This window comes from Choloepus didactylus, chromosome 9 (assembly GCF_015220235.1).
Source record: "Choloepus didactylus isolate mChoDid1 chromosome 9, mChoDid1.pri, whole genome shotgun sequence".
NCBI classification, from domain to species: domain Eukaryota; kingdom Metazoa; phylum Chordata; class Mammalia; order Pilosa; family Megalonychidae; genus Choloepus; species Choloepus didactylus.
The window spans coordinates 116,821,558-116,836,913 of NC_051315.1; the positions used below are offsets into that span (position 1 = coordinate 116,821,558).

Here is a 15,356-nt window from a genome sequence, read left to right on the forward strand (position 1 = left end):
GAATTGACATCTTAATGACATTTAGCCTTCCTATCCATGAACATGGAATTTTTTTCCATCTTTTAAGGTCCCCTTCTATTTCTTTTAGTAGAGTTATGTAGTTTTCTTTGTATAGGTCTTTTACATCTTTGGTTAAGTTTATTCCTAGGTACTTGATTTTTTTAGTTGCTATTGAAAATGGTATCTTTTTCTTGAGTGTCTCTTCAGTTTGTTCATTTCTAGCATATAGAAACATTACTGACTTATGTGCATTAATCTTGTATCCCGCTACTTTGCTAAATTTGTTTATTAGCTCTAGTAGGTGTATCGTTGATTTCTCAGGGTTTTCTAGATATAAGATCATATCATCTGCAAACAATGACAGTTTTACTTCTTCTTTTCCAATTTGGATGCCTTTTATTTCTTTGTCTTGCCGGATTGCCCTGGCTAGCACTTCCAGCACAATGTTGAATAACAGTGGTGACAGCGGGCATCCTTGTCTTGTTCCTGATCTTAGAGGGAAGGCTTTCAGTCTCTCACCATTGAGTACTATGCTGGCTGTGGGTTTTTCATATATGCTCTTTATCATGTTGAGGAAGTTTCCTTCAATTCCTACCTTTTGAAGTGTTTTTATCAAAAAGGGATGTTGGATTTTGTCAAATGCTTTTTCAGCATCTATTGAGATGATCAATTGATTTTTCCCTTTCGAGTTTTTAATGTGTTGTAATACATTGATTGTTTTTCTTATGTTGAACCATCCTTGCATGCCTGGAATGAACCCCACTTGGTCATGGTGTATGATTTTTTTAATGTGTCTTTGGATTCGATTTGCAAGTATTTTGTTGAGGATTTTTGCATCTATGTTCATTAGGGAGATTGGCCGGTAGTTTTCCTTTTTTGTAGCATCTTTGCCTGGTTTTGGTATTAGATTGATGTTAGCTTCATAAAATGAGTTAGGTAGTGTTCCATTTTTTTCAATGTTTTGAAAGAGTTTGAGTAAGATTGGTGTCAGTTCTTTCTGGAAAGTTTGGTAGAATTCCCCTGTGAAGCCATCTGGCCCTGGGCATTTATTTGTGGGAAGATTTTTAATGACTGATTGGATCTCTTTGCTTGTGATGGGTTGGTTGAGGTCTTCTATTTCTTCTCTGGTCAGTCTAGGTTGTTCATATGTTTCCAGGAAATTGTCCATTTCTTCTACATTATCCAGTTTGTTGCCATACAGTTGTTCATAATATCCTCTTATAATTTTTTTAATTTCTTCAGGATCTGCAGTTATGTCACCTTTTTCATTCATTATTTTGTTTATATGGGTCTTCTCTCTTTTTGATTTTGTCAGTCTAGCTAGGGGCTTGTCAATCTTGTTGATCTTCTCAAAGAACCAACTTTTGGTGATATTTATCCTCTCTATTGTTTTTTTGTTCTCTATGTCATTTATTTCTGCTTTAATCCTTGTTATTTCTTTTCTTCTACTTGGTTTAGGATTGGTTTGCTGTTCATTTTCTAGCTTCTTCAGTTGATCCATTAGTTCTTTGATTTTGGCTCTTTCTTCCTTTTTAATATATGCATTTAGTGCTATAAATTTCCCCCTTAGCACTGCTTTTGCTGCATCCCATAGGTTTTGGTATGTTGTGTTCTCATTTTCATTCGTCTCTATATATTTAGCAATTTCTCTTGCTATTTCTTCTTTAACCCACTGATTGTTTAGGAGTGTGTTGTTTAACCTCCAGGTATTTGTGAATTTTCTAAGTCTCTGATGGTTATTGACTTCTAATTGTATTCCATTGTGGTCAGAGAATGTGCTTTGAATAATTTCAATCTTTTTAAATTTATTGAGGCTTGTTTTACGTCCCAGCATATGATCTATTCTGGAGAAAGTTCCGTGAGCACTAGAAAAGTATGTGTATCCTGGTGATTTGGGATGTAATGTCCTGTAGATGTCTGTTAAGTCTAATTCATTTATCAGATTGTTTAGGTTTTCAATTTCCTTATTGGTCTTCTGTTTGGTTGATCTATCTATAGGAGAGAGTGATGTGTTGAAGTCTCCCACAATTATTGTGGAAACATCAATTGCTTCCTTTAGTTTTGCCAGTGTTTCTCTCATGTATTTTGTGGCACCTTGATTGGGTGCATAGACATTTACGACTGTTATTTCTTCTTGCTGAATTGCCCCTTTTATTAGTACGTAGTGGCCTTCTTTGTCTCTCAAAACATCCCTGCATTTGAAGTCTATTTTATCTGAGATTAATATTGCTACACCTGCTTTCTTTTGGCTGTAGCTTGCATGAAATATTTTTTTCCATCCTTTCACTTTCAGTTTCTTTGTGTCCCTGTGTCTAAGATGAGTCTCTTGTATGCAACATATTGATGGTTCATTTTTTTTGATCCATTCTGCGAATCTATATCTTTTAATTGGGGAGTTTAATCCATTTACATTCAACGTTAAAACCGTGAAGGCATTTCTTGAATCGGCCATCTTATCCTTTGGATTATGTTTGCCATATTTTTCCCTCTCTCTATTAATATCCTTTATTGTACCCATACCGAATCTCTTTAGTACTGAACCTTTCTCCAAGTCTCTCTGTCCTGTCTTTGTTTCTCTGTCTGTAGGGCTCCCTTTAGTATCTCCAGTAGGGCAGGTCTCTTGTTAGCAAATTCTCTCAGCATTTCTTTGTCTGTGAAAAATTTAAGCTCTCCCTCAAATTTGAAGGAGAGCTTTGCTGGATAAAGTATTCTTGGCTGGAAATTCCTCTCACTCAGAATTTTAAATATATCGTGCCACTGCCTTCTCGCCTCCATGGTGGCTGCTGAGTAGTCACTACTTAGTCTTATGCTGTTTCCTTTGTATGTGGTGAATTGCTTTCCTCTTGCTGCTTTCAGAACTTGCTCCTTCTCTTCTATGTTTGACAGTGTGATCAGTATATGTCTCGGAGTGGGTTTTTTTGGATTTATTCTATTTGGAGTTCGCTGAGCATTTATGATTTGTGTATTTATGTTGTTTAGAAGATTTGGGAAGTTTTCCCCAACAATTTCTTTGAATACTCTTCCTAGACCTTTACCCTTTTCTTCCCCTTCTGGGACACCAATGAGTCTTATATTCGGACGTTTCATATTATCTATCATATCCCTGAGGTCCATTTCGAGTTTTTCAATTTTTTTCCCCATTCTTTCTTTTATGCTTTCATTTTCCATTCTGTCATCTTCCAGGTCACTGATTCGTTGTTCAACTTCCTCTAGTCTTGTACTATGAGTGTCCAGAATCTTTTTAATTTGGTCAACAGTTTCTTTAATTTCCATAAGATCATCCATTTTTTTATTTAGTCTTGCAATGTCTTCTTTATGCTCTTCTAGGGTCTTCTTGATTTCCTTCATATCCCGTACTATGGTCTCATTGTTCATCTTTAGTTCTTTGAGTAGCTGCTCTAGGTGCTGTGTCTATTCTGGTATTTTGATTTGGGTGCTTGGGCTTGGGTTATCCATATCGTCTGGTTTTTTCATATGCTTTATAATTTTCTGTTGTTTTTGGCCTCGTGGCATTTGCTGAACTTGATAGGGTTCTTTTAGGGTTTGTAGACCTATTGAAGTCCTTATCTCTAATTTATCAGATCTACAGCTTCGTGGAGTACACTTTCTCTAACCAACCAGCAGGTGGCGTCCACGAGCCACCTGTTCTCCACAAGCCAGATCTCCCCTGCTTAGCCTTTTTGGTGAGTGGGGGAGTGAGTCTTGTGGGGCCCAATTGGTGTCCCAAGCTTGCGTGTGTAGTTGGTGTTGCCTGCCCTGTATGTGGGGCGTGTTTCTGGGCAGTCGGGGAGGGGGGGTGGCCCTAACAATCAAATCTCCCTGATGATCCTAGAGTTTTAAAGCTGCTGCAATAGTCTAATCCTTCAGTTCAGTCCTGCCACAGTTTGTCTCTGCCACTGACCCACAAGTCTTTGGTATTGGCGTATGGCTCCTGAGACTTGCAAGTGGGCCCCTCTTCCAGGCTGTGCACCCCGGGTCCTCTGTTGAGGGATGACTGTGCTATGTCACAGGTGAGTGCCGTCCCCCCAGGGCAGTTCTGGGCTGCTGGGCTGTGTAGGGAGGCTCCCAGTCTGCTCAAATGATGGCTGAATGGGGCTTTGTTAATTCACACTGCTCCACCTTCCCAGCTCTGGGACATTCAGCTGAGGTTGCAGGGAAGGCTAATGTCCACGCCCAGTTTTGTGGTGTGTGCCTGTTATTTGAAGCACTTCCGTCACACTGGGTTGTCTGGGGCAGCTCTGGGCTATGGGGCTGGCGATGGGCAGGAGTGTTTCCTGTCCACCAGGATGGTGGCTGTGAGCGGACACCCCCCTTTTCTTGGGAAGTTGTGTTGTTTAGTGAATTTTCTCAGCCACTGGATTATTGCCTTTTGTCTCAGAGCTCTCTTAGTTCTGCTCTTGACTTGACGTGCCCAAATTGCAATTCTTTGAAGCTTTCTGTATTGAGCTTCTTAGAGTAATTGTTTTAGAAAAAGCAAAAAGGATTTAAAAAAAAAAAAAAACAAAAACGGCCCTCCTCAGAGATCTAATGGGTTATTGAAATGCTAATAGACAAAGCAACCAGGGCCATTAAGGAAAGGTCCACAGGGCAGAGAGATCAGCTTTGCTTTGGGATTTGCATATGCGCCTCAAGGCCTGAGCTCCGCCCTTCCCCTTTCTGTGTTCACCAGAACTCCAAAAATCCTCTGCTTTTATTTTGGAGTTTTTCGTGTTGTTTTTTTTCTATGCCTGTCTCCTCTCTGCTGGGCTGGCTGCTCTCAGAGTCTCTGGTGTCTGGTCTCAGTCTATCTATGGTTGGAGTTTGAATCAGTAGAATGAGTTTTCGATAAGAGCAGCCACTGCAGTTCTCCCTTCTCCTTCCCGGAGCTGACAGCCCCTCCTCCCCCGGGACTGAGCCTGGCAGGGAGGGGCGCGGGTCCCCTGGCCGCAAAAAGTTACAGATTTCGCTGATCTCAGCAGTTCCACGTTTTCATGAGTGTTGTATGAAGTATGCCCAAAGACAGATTGCTCTGTGGTGTCCAGTCCACGCAGTTCCTGGCTTTTTACCTACTTTCCTGGAGGAGTAACTAAAACTTACAGCTCACCAGTCTGCCATCTTGCCCCGCCCCTCTCAATGATTTTCAATACTTCAGTGTACCTGACATTGAGCACCAGTTAATGTGCTCATTAACTCAGGGGACATATAGGCATGTGGCTGGAGCAGGAAAGAAGCCTGACATAGCCCCTCCCAGGGATGCTGGACACTTTTGTCTCAACTGCCTTAATGTTAAGAGCTACAGGCATCTTACTAGTGGCACCAACATTTTTATTTTTTAGTTTTCCACTTTTTTTACTATAGAAAAGGCAAATGCAATGAGTTGTAAAAAATAATTGTATGAACACAGCTACACAGGTAAAAATGGTGATTGTGCCAAAGTTGACCTCCTGGCTGTCCCACAGCACTACCAGCAGATGGATCAAAATGTTCAAAAGTTCAAGATTGGCATAGGGAAGGTGGTTTGCATTGTCAGTGTATAAAGCAGAAAAGGGGATTATATCAAAGTTGGAGACCACTTTTATATTTAAGAAATTACATTTGCAGAAACAATAAGGAATCTGAAAAGAAATGAGTTTAAATATTCAGCAGTGCCAAAACAAAATACTTGTCAAAAAGTTAAGATTCATAGTTCCCAAATATCCTTCAAGGGGATAACTGTTAAATATAATAAGAGACTGAGCAGTAACAAAGAAACTGTTTTGATTTTCGTAATTTAAATGTGCACCACCAATATGTGGTTTCACTATCATAATACAAATTCTCTACTTCCACTCTTGGAGAGAAGTTCACTCAAATATCTGTAGTATTAGAATGCTAATGCTTCCCCTGCATCCTCTCAAACTCAGATTCTTTCCCCACCCCCAACTGTACCCCCTGTAGTCACGCACTGATGGCCCTGAAGCAGGAGCGTCCGGCCTTTCCTCCCTCCGATGTCCCACATGATGATGCTGTTGTCAGATGCTCCTGAGAAGAGTAACCGCTGAATAGGGTCCCACCAGAGGCAGGCAACACTACCTGGGGGTTTCCAAGAGAGAGAGAGAGATTGATTACCTATAACTCTACATGAGGACATACAAATTTGACAGCTGCAAACTAAACGAGGACCAGCCAAGTCTTTAAAAATGGATCCTTATTGTACAAAAGGTCATCGAACCACCACTTTACCATGAATCATAGAGAAGCCACAGCACATCCCTTACCCATAGTTCTAAGATTAGAATTTTCTGTTGTACATCAAACTACTTTGAATACAAAGATTTTTGAAGAAATTTTTCTTGTTTCACACCAAAAAATTATATACTTTATATAGCTACTTAATATATATGAAAGGCTAGTTCAGAAGAAGTGTCTAGAAAAAACAAATAGCTACTATTATTTAATGAGGAAAGCCAGTAAAAGTTTACTGTGGTCATCTCATACAAAATAAAAATCTAGATTATTCCAGGTCTCTGGGACCTTGCAGGCAATTTACTCCAAGATGTCTACGTTTAATAAATAAAAACTGTGCTTTAGAAAAAAATGTCTGCAGGAATATCACACAATAATGCCAGAAAGCTTAGATTAAAAAAATTCAAACCTTATATTTCCTATCCAGATTGCTAATTTATCAAATTTGATATCTTTGGGGAAATCTTTCTTTCTATGTATTTCTCTTTCAAAAGATCTCTTCATTGTCCCACTGATTACTGCTTGCCTAGAAACAATTTTTAATAAACTTAAGAAAATTGAACGAGTCGCACAAGCTAATAGCATTTTTGGTGGTTATACAGAACTGATGGGGCCATAATTAGAAGCAAGAAACAGAAACTAGTTTCTCACATCAACTTTTCAGAAACAAAAGTCATAAAAGAAGTATTCTTCAAAACCAGCTACAGGGATTAATTCTTCATGAATCCTGCCCATGTTTAATTCCGTGCCCCATACTATACACACTTCAGCTAGAGGCCTTTCAATGTGAATACTACACAAAGGAGTCATCAGAACCCATCTTGCCCCTAGCAAACCCTATTTCATCTAAACATATTAGCTAGAAAGCATAGAATACATTTAACTTGTTAAATCAAAAATACTATAGTCATAAATAAGACCATAATTAACTCTATCAACAAATCACCATTTTTTCAATCTAAAACAGATGGCCTCAAAACTCCTAATTTGCAACTCACATGAGAATTTGATCCTGTGCTCTGCATAAAATCAGTATTATAGCTTAGCATCCAGTGAAACTTCATTACACATCGGTACCTGATGAGTTACCCAATGCAGCTAATAGAATCTAAAAGCTTGCCAAAGAGCCTAGTCAACTTACTGCACTGTAGAAATAACGAAACTCCACCCAGTAATTTTTTTTTCCCTCGGTCCCTATCCAGGGTATATTTCCCAAATAGAGGCTGCACCAACCATACATTTCCTTTAATTTTATTGATCCATCAGGTCTTGCTCATAGATCCAAGAAACTGACAAAAATAATAATACTAACAATTCTTTCAAAGGTCTTGGGATTTACAAGGAATTTCATAAAGGTCTTCTGAAAACAATTTAATTTAGAAAGGTAAACAAGATAGAAAATATTATCCACATAAGCAGTTTAGAAGGAATTTTGACAATACAAAACCAAATCCAGCACCCTACCTTCTCCTAGATATCCTAGTCTTGGAGATCATTCATGAAGCCACAGAGCTGGGAACTGAATCTGGAAGTCCAAACTAGGTGAAAAAAACTGTAGGAGGTTATTTATACAGCCTACCTTCATGTCCTTTGAGAGTTGTAATAACTGAGGAGCTGTTCTGTTCAAGCTTCAGCAGGGTGATCTGTCCAGAATAATCTCCAACAAAAGCATACTGGGTATCAAAATCATATCTGAGAAGCAGTCATGGATATTAAACCACAACTTGTCTTGAAACCCTTCTATAAAAGTTATCAGCTTTATTCAAAGTTACAAAACATAAAATGTGCATTTTAAAGGGAGTAAGTTCAAACCTAAAATTATAAATAGAAAGGAAATACCCAACTAAAATTCATGCAATCTTACATACTGAAGACAAATTAAAACAGTCGATATTACTGAGAAAGTTAATATCCATTCATTCAACAAGAATTCACTGTGTACCAGTTACTATAACAAGCAATATCCTAGGAACAAGCAATTAAAAAGAAGCATAAGAGCTGGCAGAGTAAATAGAAATGATAACAAGTCTATCAATTTATAAGAAAGTGCAAAACAGTAAAATTAGTAATGAAAACAGCAAGGAAGACCTGAAATCAAATGGCTATGAAATATCTCTGGAAATAATGTAAAACTGACAGCAGATACAGGACATGAATGCATCTTTCTTTTGGCCTAGATGATTAAGCTTTAAATGAAGAGGACTGTTTACTTTAAAATGATGGGGATAGTTCACCTTTAAAAATACCACTGCAAGTTATTTGGAGTTGCAGTAAATTTAAAATTTTAATATTAACTATTGGTGACAACTCATTACTTTTTAGTCAGTTTGTGCCCAGAGACATTGTCAGAAATCAGTAGTTTATGCATTATAGAGTAACTACTATTTTAATTCTAAAATACAGGTCAAAAGGAGCAGGCAGGCTAGGCTGGGACTATTTGATTCTGTGAGAAGTCTAACACATAACAGAAACACTTAGTTTCAAGATGTATGCGTGTATTTTTCCCTGGTTTGATCTGAAAGTGTATTGTACTATTTTAAATGCTTACTTTAAATTTATTTGTAGCAAACATTTTTACTAAAGATTTTCAACAGAAAGACTTTTACTCTGCTGGACATTCAACTGGGAGAGAAAATCTACTGTTGGGTATTTGCATGTTTTTGACCAAGGTTTGGTCTTGCCATCACTAAATCCACAGAAATCACAAGTATATATAAGCAAGGGTGAGCTCTATGGGAAAAAATGTCATAACATTTAAAGATTTTTAAGGCAGAAATTTCTAACATTTTGGGGATCCTGTGGGCATCTTTGAGAATATTATAAAGACTATGGACCCTCTCCACATAAAAAGGTATTAAACAAAAGTTTTCTATAAAATTTCAAGGAGTTTATAGACTTCCTATAGCCCCTGAATGCACTCCAGGGTCACAAACCCCTGTCATTTAATTATTATTTTTAATAAGCCAATTTTATACTAAAGAAAAATAAAGTAATTATTGGATTTTATGTAAAATATGTAGGAATGATTCAGTCCTCAGACCTCAGTCAACAATTTCTGATCAGATTCAAAATTATGCATTGAGGAAAAGAGGTGCTGGGAGGGAGAAGGGTCAGCATCTGGAAGGATACTGCAAGCAGGAAGCCCAGGAGGTGAAGAAGTGCCTCCCGAGCATGTTGCCGCTGCGAGTGCACATCCAGCTGACGCACTTGTCGTGGCCCGTGCTGATCACCCACTCGGTGGCCAAGCTGAAGATAATCGCAGACACCCGGTTCTGGTGAGCTGAAGGAACAGAAAGGGAAAGTCTGCACCCTCCAGGAAGAAACATCATCTACAGAAACAACTCCCTATGGGGTAGGAAGGCAGGCTGAACTCCTCAAGCTGGTCGGCTGGTACAGACGGGCTCTGCGGTCTCAACAGCCCCATCCGGGAATCCCCGTGCTCTGTTAACAGGTTTCAGATCATCTGCCTTACCCAAAACACTGACACAGGCTGCTCCCAATGCCCCGTCCTCTGCCTTCCACATGGAAGGCAACACCTGAAGCTACAAATCATTAAGAGTAATGTTCAAGAGGGATACACATAATAGGTTAGAAAATATTTTTTTTTTTAGTGTACTCAAGAGGACATTTTTATTTTGCTCTGAGAAACACCTATCAATGAGTTCCATATGGAAAGCAGCATTCTTTTCTTAGCAAAACAATATTCATTTATTTTCTGTAACTCTACTGTTTTGACCCTTTACAAAACACTGGCATTGCCAATAAGAGCAATTGCAATTTTCTGAAATTAAAAAAACAGTTTAAGTGTTTCATTTCTGGAATAATTTGTTTGGGTATAACTTTTTACTATTCATAAAGAGAAAAAAGGTACTTGCTCTATTCCAAAATAAGAGCTGAGAATAAGGAAAGTATACCCTATCTTAGCTAACTTCTCAAATACAATATTTATATTTCCATTTCTACCATAAGCCTCAACCAGAGTAGTGACCTGACTTCTACTTCATCTGCAGCTCCCACAGAATCTGGTGCAGGACGTCGCATAAGGTAGAAGTTTAATAAATGCTCAGTCTGACTAATGAAGCCAGAGGCTAGACAGAGAAATGCTGACCTTGCTCTCAGCAGTCCAGGCTGCTTCGGAAGGACTCAGCCAGACATTGCCCAGAAGTCTCTGCAAAACTCAGATTCATCCAGTGCTAAGATGTCATGTTGAACAATTAAACACTTGTGAAGCTGCCCAAAATTTAAAGGTTGCTCTAATCACTAACATCCTAAACACGCATAAACCACATCTCAGATAATGACAACTGCCATGGTTGAGACCTGACTCAGTGACTGATGTGGTGTTTAGTGCTTTTTCTCCTTTAGTGCTATTTTTAATTTTCAAAGGGTGCATACTGTGCCCATTTTCAAATAAGAAAACTGAGGAGCAAACAGGTTAAATACAGGCCCAAAGTTTAGTAAGTGACATACTAACTGAGCCTGCCTGACCCCAAACACACGCGTTACCCACTAAACCTGTAGTTGCTAAACTCAGGCCAAACAGTGACAAGGTTTACACTATTTTGGGGCAAAAAGGTTGGAGTAAGTAGTCAGCTATCTTTTCTTGGGAAGAACTGCCCAATTTGTAAGATTATGGCCTTTCTCCTGTTGTTTTAAAATGTCCTGTTTTATGAAATTATGGTAAAATACGGTAATTTCTTGTTTCATTTTTATTTTTGAAACTCCTTGACTAGGTAAAATGAAAATGTAGGCAACCCCTTTACTATTTCCCCCATGTGTTTTTTTTTTTTTTTTAATTCAACAAATATTTATTTAGCATCCATCTCATGTGACACTCTGAAGATACAGAATAAGACACAGCCCATGGCCTCAAAGGGCTCCCAGTCCAGTGGAGGGGACAGGCACAATAAGTGCAATAAAGATTAAAACAAAACATGGCAAGGGCAATGGAAGAGAAATTCACAGGGTGTCATTAAAGGGAGGGGCTCGCAGAAAGCCTACTGGGGGAAGGGATGTCTGAGTGGTGTCTTCCAGCTCTGAGTGATAAGGAACATTTTTATGCACAGGTTCCAGTTCAGGAAAAATTTAAATGAGTAACTTCTAAAAACTTTAAGTCAAAAGGAAGACAGATTTATGAATTCCTGTGAAAATGTAATATGTTATAACAATTTGGATTGCCCGCCTTATTGGAGTGGAGGAAGAAAAGTTCAATAGGAAACTTGGCACTGGTTTTTAACTACTATAATGTTACCATCTGGACACATTTGAAATGCTGACAGGTAGGCAGGCCACCTGGGGTCTAGTGAACAGGGTTTCTTTTATCACTGCCATGAGGATTTGTTAGGAGAATGGAAGGGCAATCTAAACAGGAGAACAGCATGAGTGAAGGTGCTTAAAAAAATAGCATGATGGTTGGGGGAATAACAAACATTTAGTTAAGCTGGTAGTGAAGTAGGGAAAAGCAAGAAAGACAACCAAAGGGCCAGCAGAGGCCTGATCACATAGGGCCTCATTTTCACACTCAAGCCCTTGTTGGGCTTTATCCTGAGAACAGCAGGGAGCCATTGAGGGTTATTGAGCAAGAGATGATCACTGTCACTGTGGTGGCCAGGATGAAGAATGGGTTGGGCAGGGAATAGTGTCCTTACCTGCTCTACCCTTAAGCCCCAGCCACCTCTGTCCCTGAGGCTCATGGCTCCCATGTGGTTCCCACTACCCTTGAGCTGTTTGGCATGGAGTGGGAGTCCAAAGGTCAGCACTCAGAAGGAGAGATTGTCCCTGCTACCCACCACCTCAGCCCCCAGCCCCAGGCTGAATGTAATTGTCCTCGATGAAGCCATCATCATCCTTATCTTCACCCACCTCCGGGTGGTCCCTCTTCCCAGCCCAGGCAGTGGGTGGTGCTGGTAGCTGGTGCCGGCAGAGGTGGCATTTGCCAGCAAGTACGATAAGGCAAGAGAGGACCACAGCCCCCAGTACAATCCCTACCAGCACAGACCATACCCAGGCCCCAGTGCCTGGTTCAGGGGACATGGTTGATGCTGTGGGGAGCTCCAAGGGCCCCAAGGTGGTTTGGTTTGCCTCACTCATGGAGGGGACTAAAGATGCAAGTGAGCCTCGGCTTCTGCCAGAAAGAGGAACAGCTAGGGCTGGAGAATATTTGCAGGTGGAGCACCTGAACCTGAGGAGTACCTGGAGGAGGAGTATCTAGGCTAGGGGAGGCCCTGCAGACACTGCATGGTCCAGTATGTTCTTTAAAATGACTAGTCAATGAACGCAAAGATTTGGAAACCAATGCAAAAACTATGTGGTCTTATAGTCCATGGAGAGCTCTGAAAACCAAAATATAGATAAAAATGCCAATAGACATGTAAATAGGAAATAATTTGATAAAGAATTTAATGACAAACTATTTTATTAAGGAATCTGCTTTTTGATAAAATATTTATTAGGCATTTAAAAATGTCTCCAAATTCCCAGGTATGTACTTCATAAAAGGACTTACACATGTTCTAAAGAAAAACTTGCAAGTGATAACTGAGAACTCAAAATTGATATTTTTGCTGTTTTAATTTTTAAAAGGAAGCACAAATATTATAACACTGTAACAATAAACATTATATACCAATGCAAGATCAGAAAGTATTATTCATCATCACAAAAGTTTCCCTGACCAACATACTCCAAGTTAAAATATATTGTCATTGTACCATTTTTTTCCTATTTCACATCTGGAACAGGTAAAAAGATATCTAGGGAAAAACAATTTAGTCTTCTAATTAAAATTCCAAAATGTCTTTCCTGTATCCTGCTACTAAGCCAGATTTCACAAAGATGTGAAATCTAGACTAATTTTTACCTTTATCCAAAGCATGAAACATAGATTATAAAACATGATAAAGATTTAAAAATAGGGTGAATAAAATAACATTAATTGTTATTCCATCAGGCAAAGTCTGAACTGGTCAGATGGTGTCTACAACTTAATCAAGTTGTTTTGATTCTGCAACTTCAATCTATAGTTACCATTAGGAACTTAACTTATATTAAATTTAAAAATACCTAAATTTACAAGGCAAAATAAAAACTGGAAAAAATGTACATGCCATAGATGCTCAAAGTACTGATCGACTTACAGTGAGAAGCTCTTATAAATCAATCAGAAAAACTCTATAGCTTGCTGGGAATAAGGGCAAAATCATGAAGAGACATAGTCATGACAAATGGTCAACATTACACAAAGTCTAAATAATTTTCAATTTGAGAAATTTTTTTGTCTGTCAAACTAACAAAAAGATTAAAAGGCAACAATATCGTGAAGACTAAATGAGCAGGCACTCTCAGCCATTTACTCATGGGATTTTAAAAATTAACCCTATTGCTGGGAACAATTTGCAAAACAAATCAAGAGCATTAAAAAGCTTTATAACATTTGACCCAGTTATTCCACTATTAGGAATGTGTTCTAAGGAAGTAATCAGATTTACAGACTTAGAGCCAGAGAAGCAGTCAAGGATACACATACACATACACACACACACACACACACACACACACACACACACACACAGTGACAGATATACCACATACACATATACATACTACATATTATGTGTGTTAAAAAATGGAAGCAGTACCTCAGTCCTATAATGGAAGAATGGTTAAAGTAAATCTGACACATGCATCCAAATGGAATATTATATAAAAGTAAATGTCAATGAGCAGGAGAGGGATGGTAAATAATCCTGAGGAGCTAAAAGCCTCACATACATGACTGAGATAACAAAACTAGAAAGTTAGCATAAAAAACTAATTTTGGTCACAAGAGATGGTGTTCCAGTTTTGTGTGTATACGTGTGAGAGATGTGCATCTATTATAATTACCTGGGTAGGTCTTGATAAAATTCATCTTATTAAAATCTTCAGAAACGTGAAATTCCTAAAAGTAAAAACACACAATAAGGAAACAGTTATGGTTTTAAAAGTGAAATAATCATAACTTTCAAAAAGAAGTGAAATCCAGAAATGGTTATCACAAGATGAGCTACATAAGAATGACATGAATTGCCTCTTTCATCGGCCCTGTCCTCAGGCCACCATTTCTTTTGGGGACCAGACTGAATAAAAGAAGTGCTGCTGACCAGGGCGGCATTTTTGACTAGTTCTTTCCCCACAAGTGAGTGCCTGTGTTCCCTCTCCCTCTAACTGCAAAGGAGGTATTTTGTTAATTTTGCTCTCTTGGCTACATTAAAAATTCCTCAAGATGATACAGAGAAAGCAAAACTGCAAAGACCCCTTATTAACAGAGTTCTCAGCTATAGCTAAAAAAAAAAAAAAATAAAGATACTGGGTATCTCAGCCAAATAAGGGGGAAAACTATACATGTTTAATATACGAACACCAGGAAAAAAAGAAATTTAGAGCTCATGGGTGATTTTCTTCTTTTTATACTGCGTTATTTGTTAAATTTTCTATAGATTATCTGTACTTTATAACTTGGAAAAAACTAAAACTAAATACTTTTTTAATGAAAAAGTAAGCCTCTGCATGAAACTAACAGATAAAAATCTGAAGAAAAAACACTAATTAAGAATTCCACTGATGGATGTTAACTTGATAAATTCTTAGGGCTCCCAGTAACATGGACATGACTTATTAACTGACCAAAACTGAGGGGGGGGACCCACAAAGGAATAACAATTTCTTATTCTTCATCTTGTTTCTGCAAAGCACAAAAGAGTATCAGCACTGCACATACTAATCCGTATTGGGTGGAAGAACAATAGATCAACTGCCAACTAATGATACAATGGGTTTATGTCACCCCAATCTGCTGAAGAAATCTGACTTTTAACATACCATCCTATAGCCAACAGAGTCTGCCCCCAAATCAAAAGCCATACAAAAGATCCCTAGAAACATGCACGACTGTCACCACCACTGGAGGAAGTAACTGTAACTAGCACTCCATGGCTTCTTGTCACACATGTTGTGACGGCTAATTCTATGTGCCAGTTTGGCTATGCTGTGGCGTCAGCTGTTTGGTCAAACACTGGCCTAGTGGTTACCGTGGAGGTGGGTCGTGGATGGGCTTAGCATCTACGATCAGTTGACCTCAAGTAACAGAGGCGCCGCATTCATAACGCAGCTGG

General features: G+C 38.8%; 1 protein-coding gene across 1 annotated transcript in view; it reads right to left on the reverse strand.

The window, feature by feature from the left end:
- WDFY1 (WD repeat and FYVE domain containing 1) overlaps nt 1–15,356 on the reverse strand; it is a 64,730-nt gene that overhangs the window by 15,649 nt on the left and 33,725 nt on the right. Inside the window, exons 4-7 of the mRNA XM_037849582.1 lie at nt 14,089–14,143; nt 9,334–9,484; nt 7,784–7,896; nt 5,925–6,051 (exon numbers count right to left, since the gene is read on the reverse strand). Of these exons, the coding sequence (XP_037705510.1) occupies nt 5,925–6,051; nt 7,784–7,896; nt 9,334–9,484; nt 14,089–14,143 (446 nt within the window). The remainder of the gene's footprint in view (nt 1–5,924; nt 6,052–7,783; nt 7,897–9,333; nt 9,485–14,088; nt 14,144–15,356) is intronic.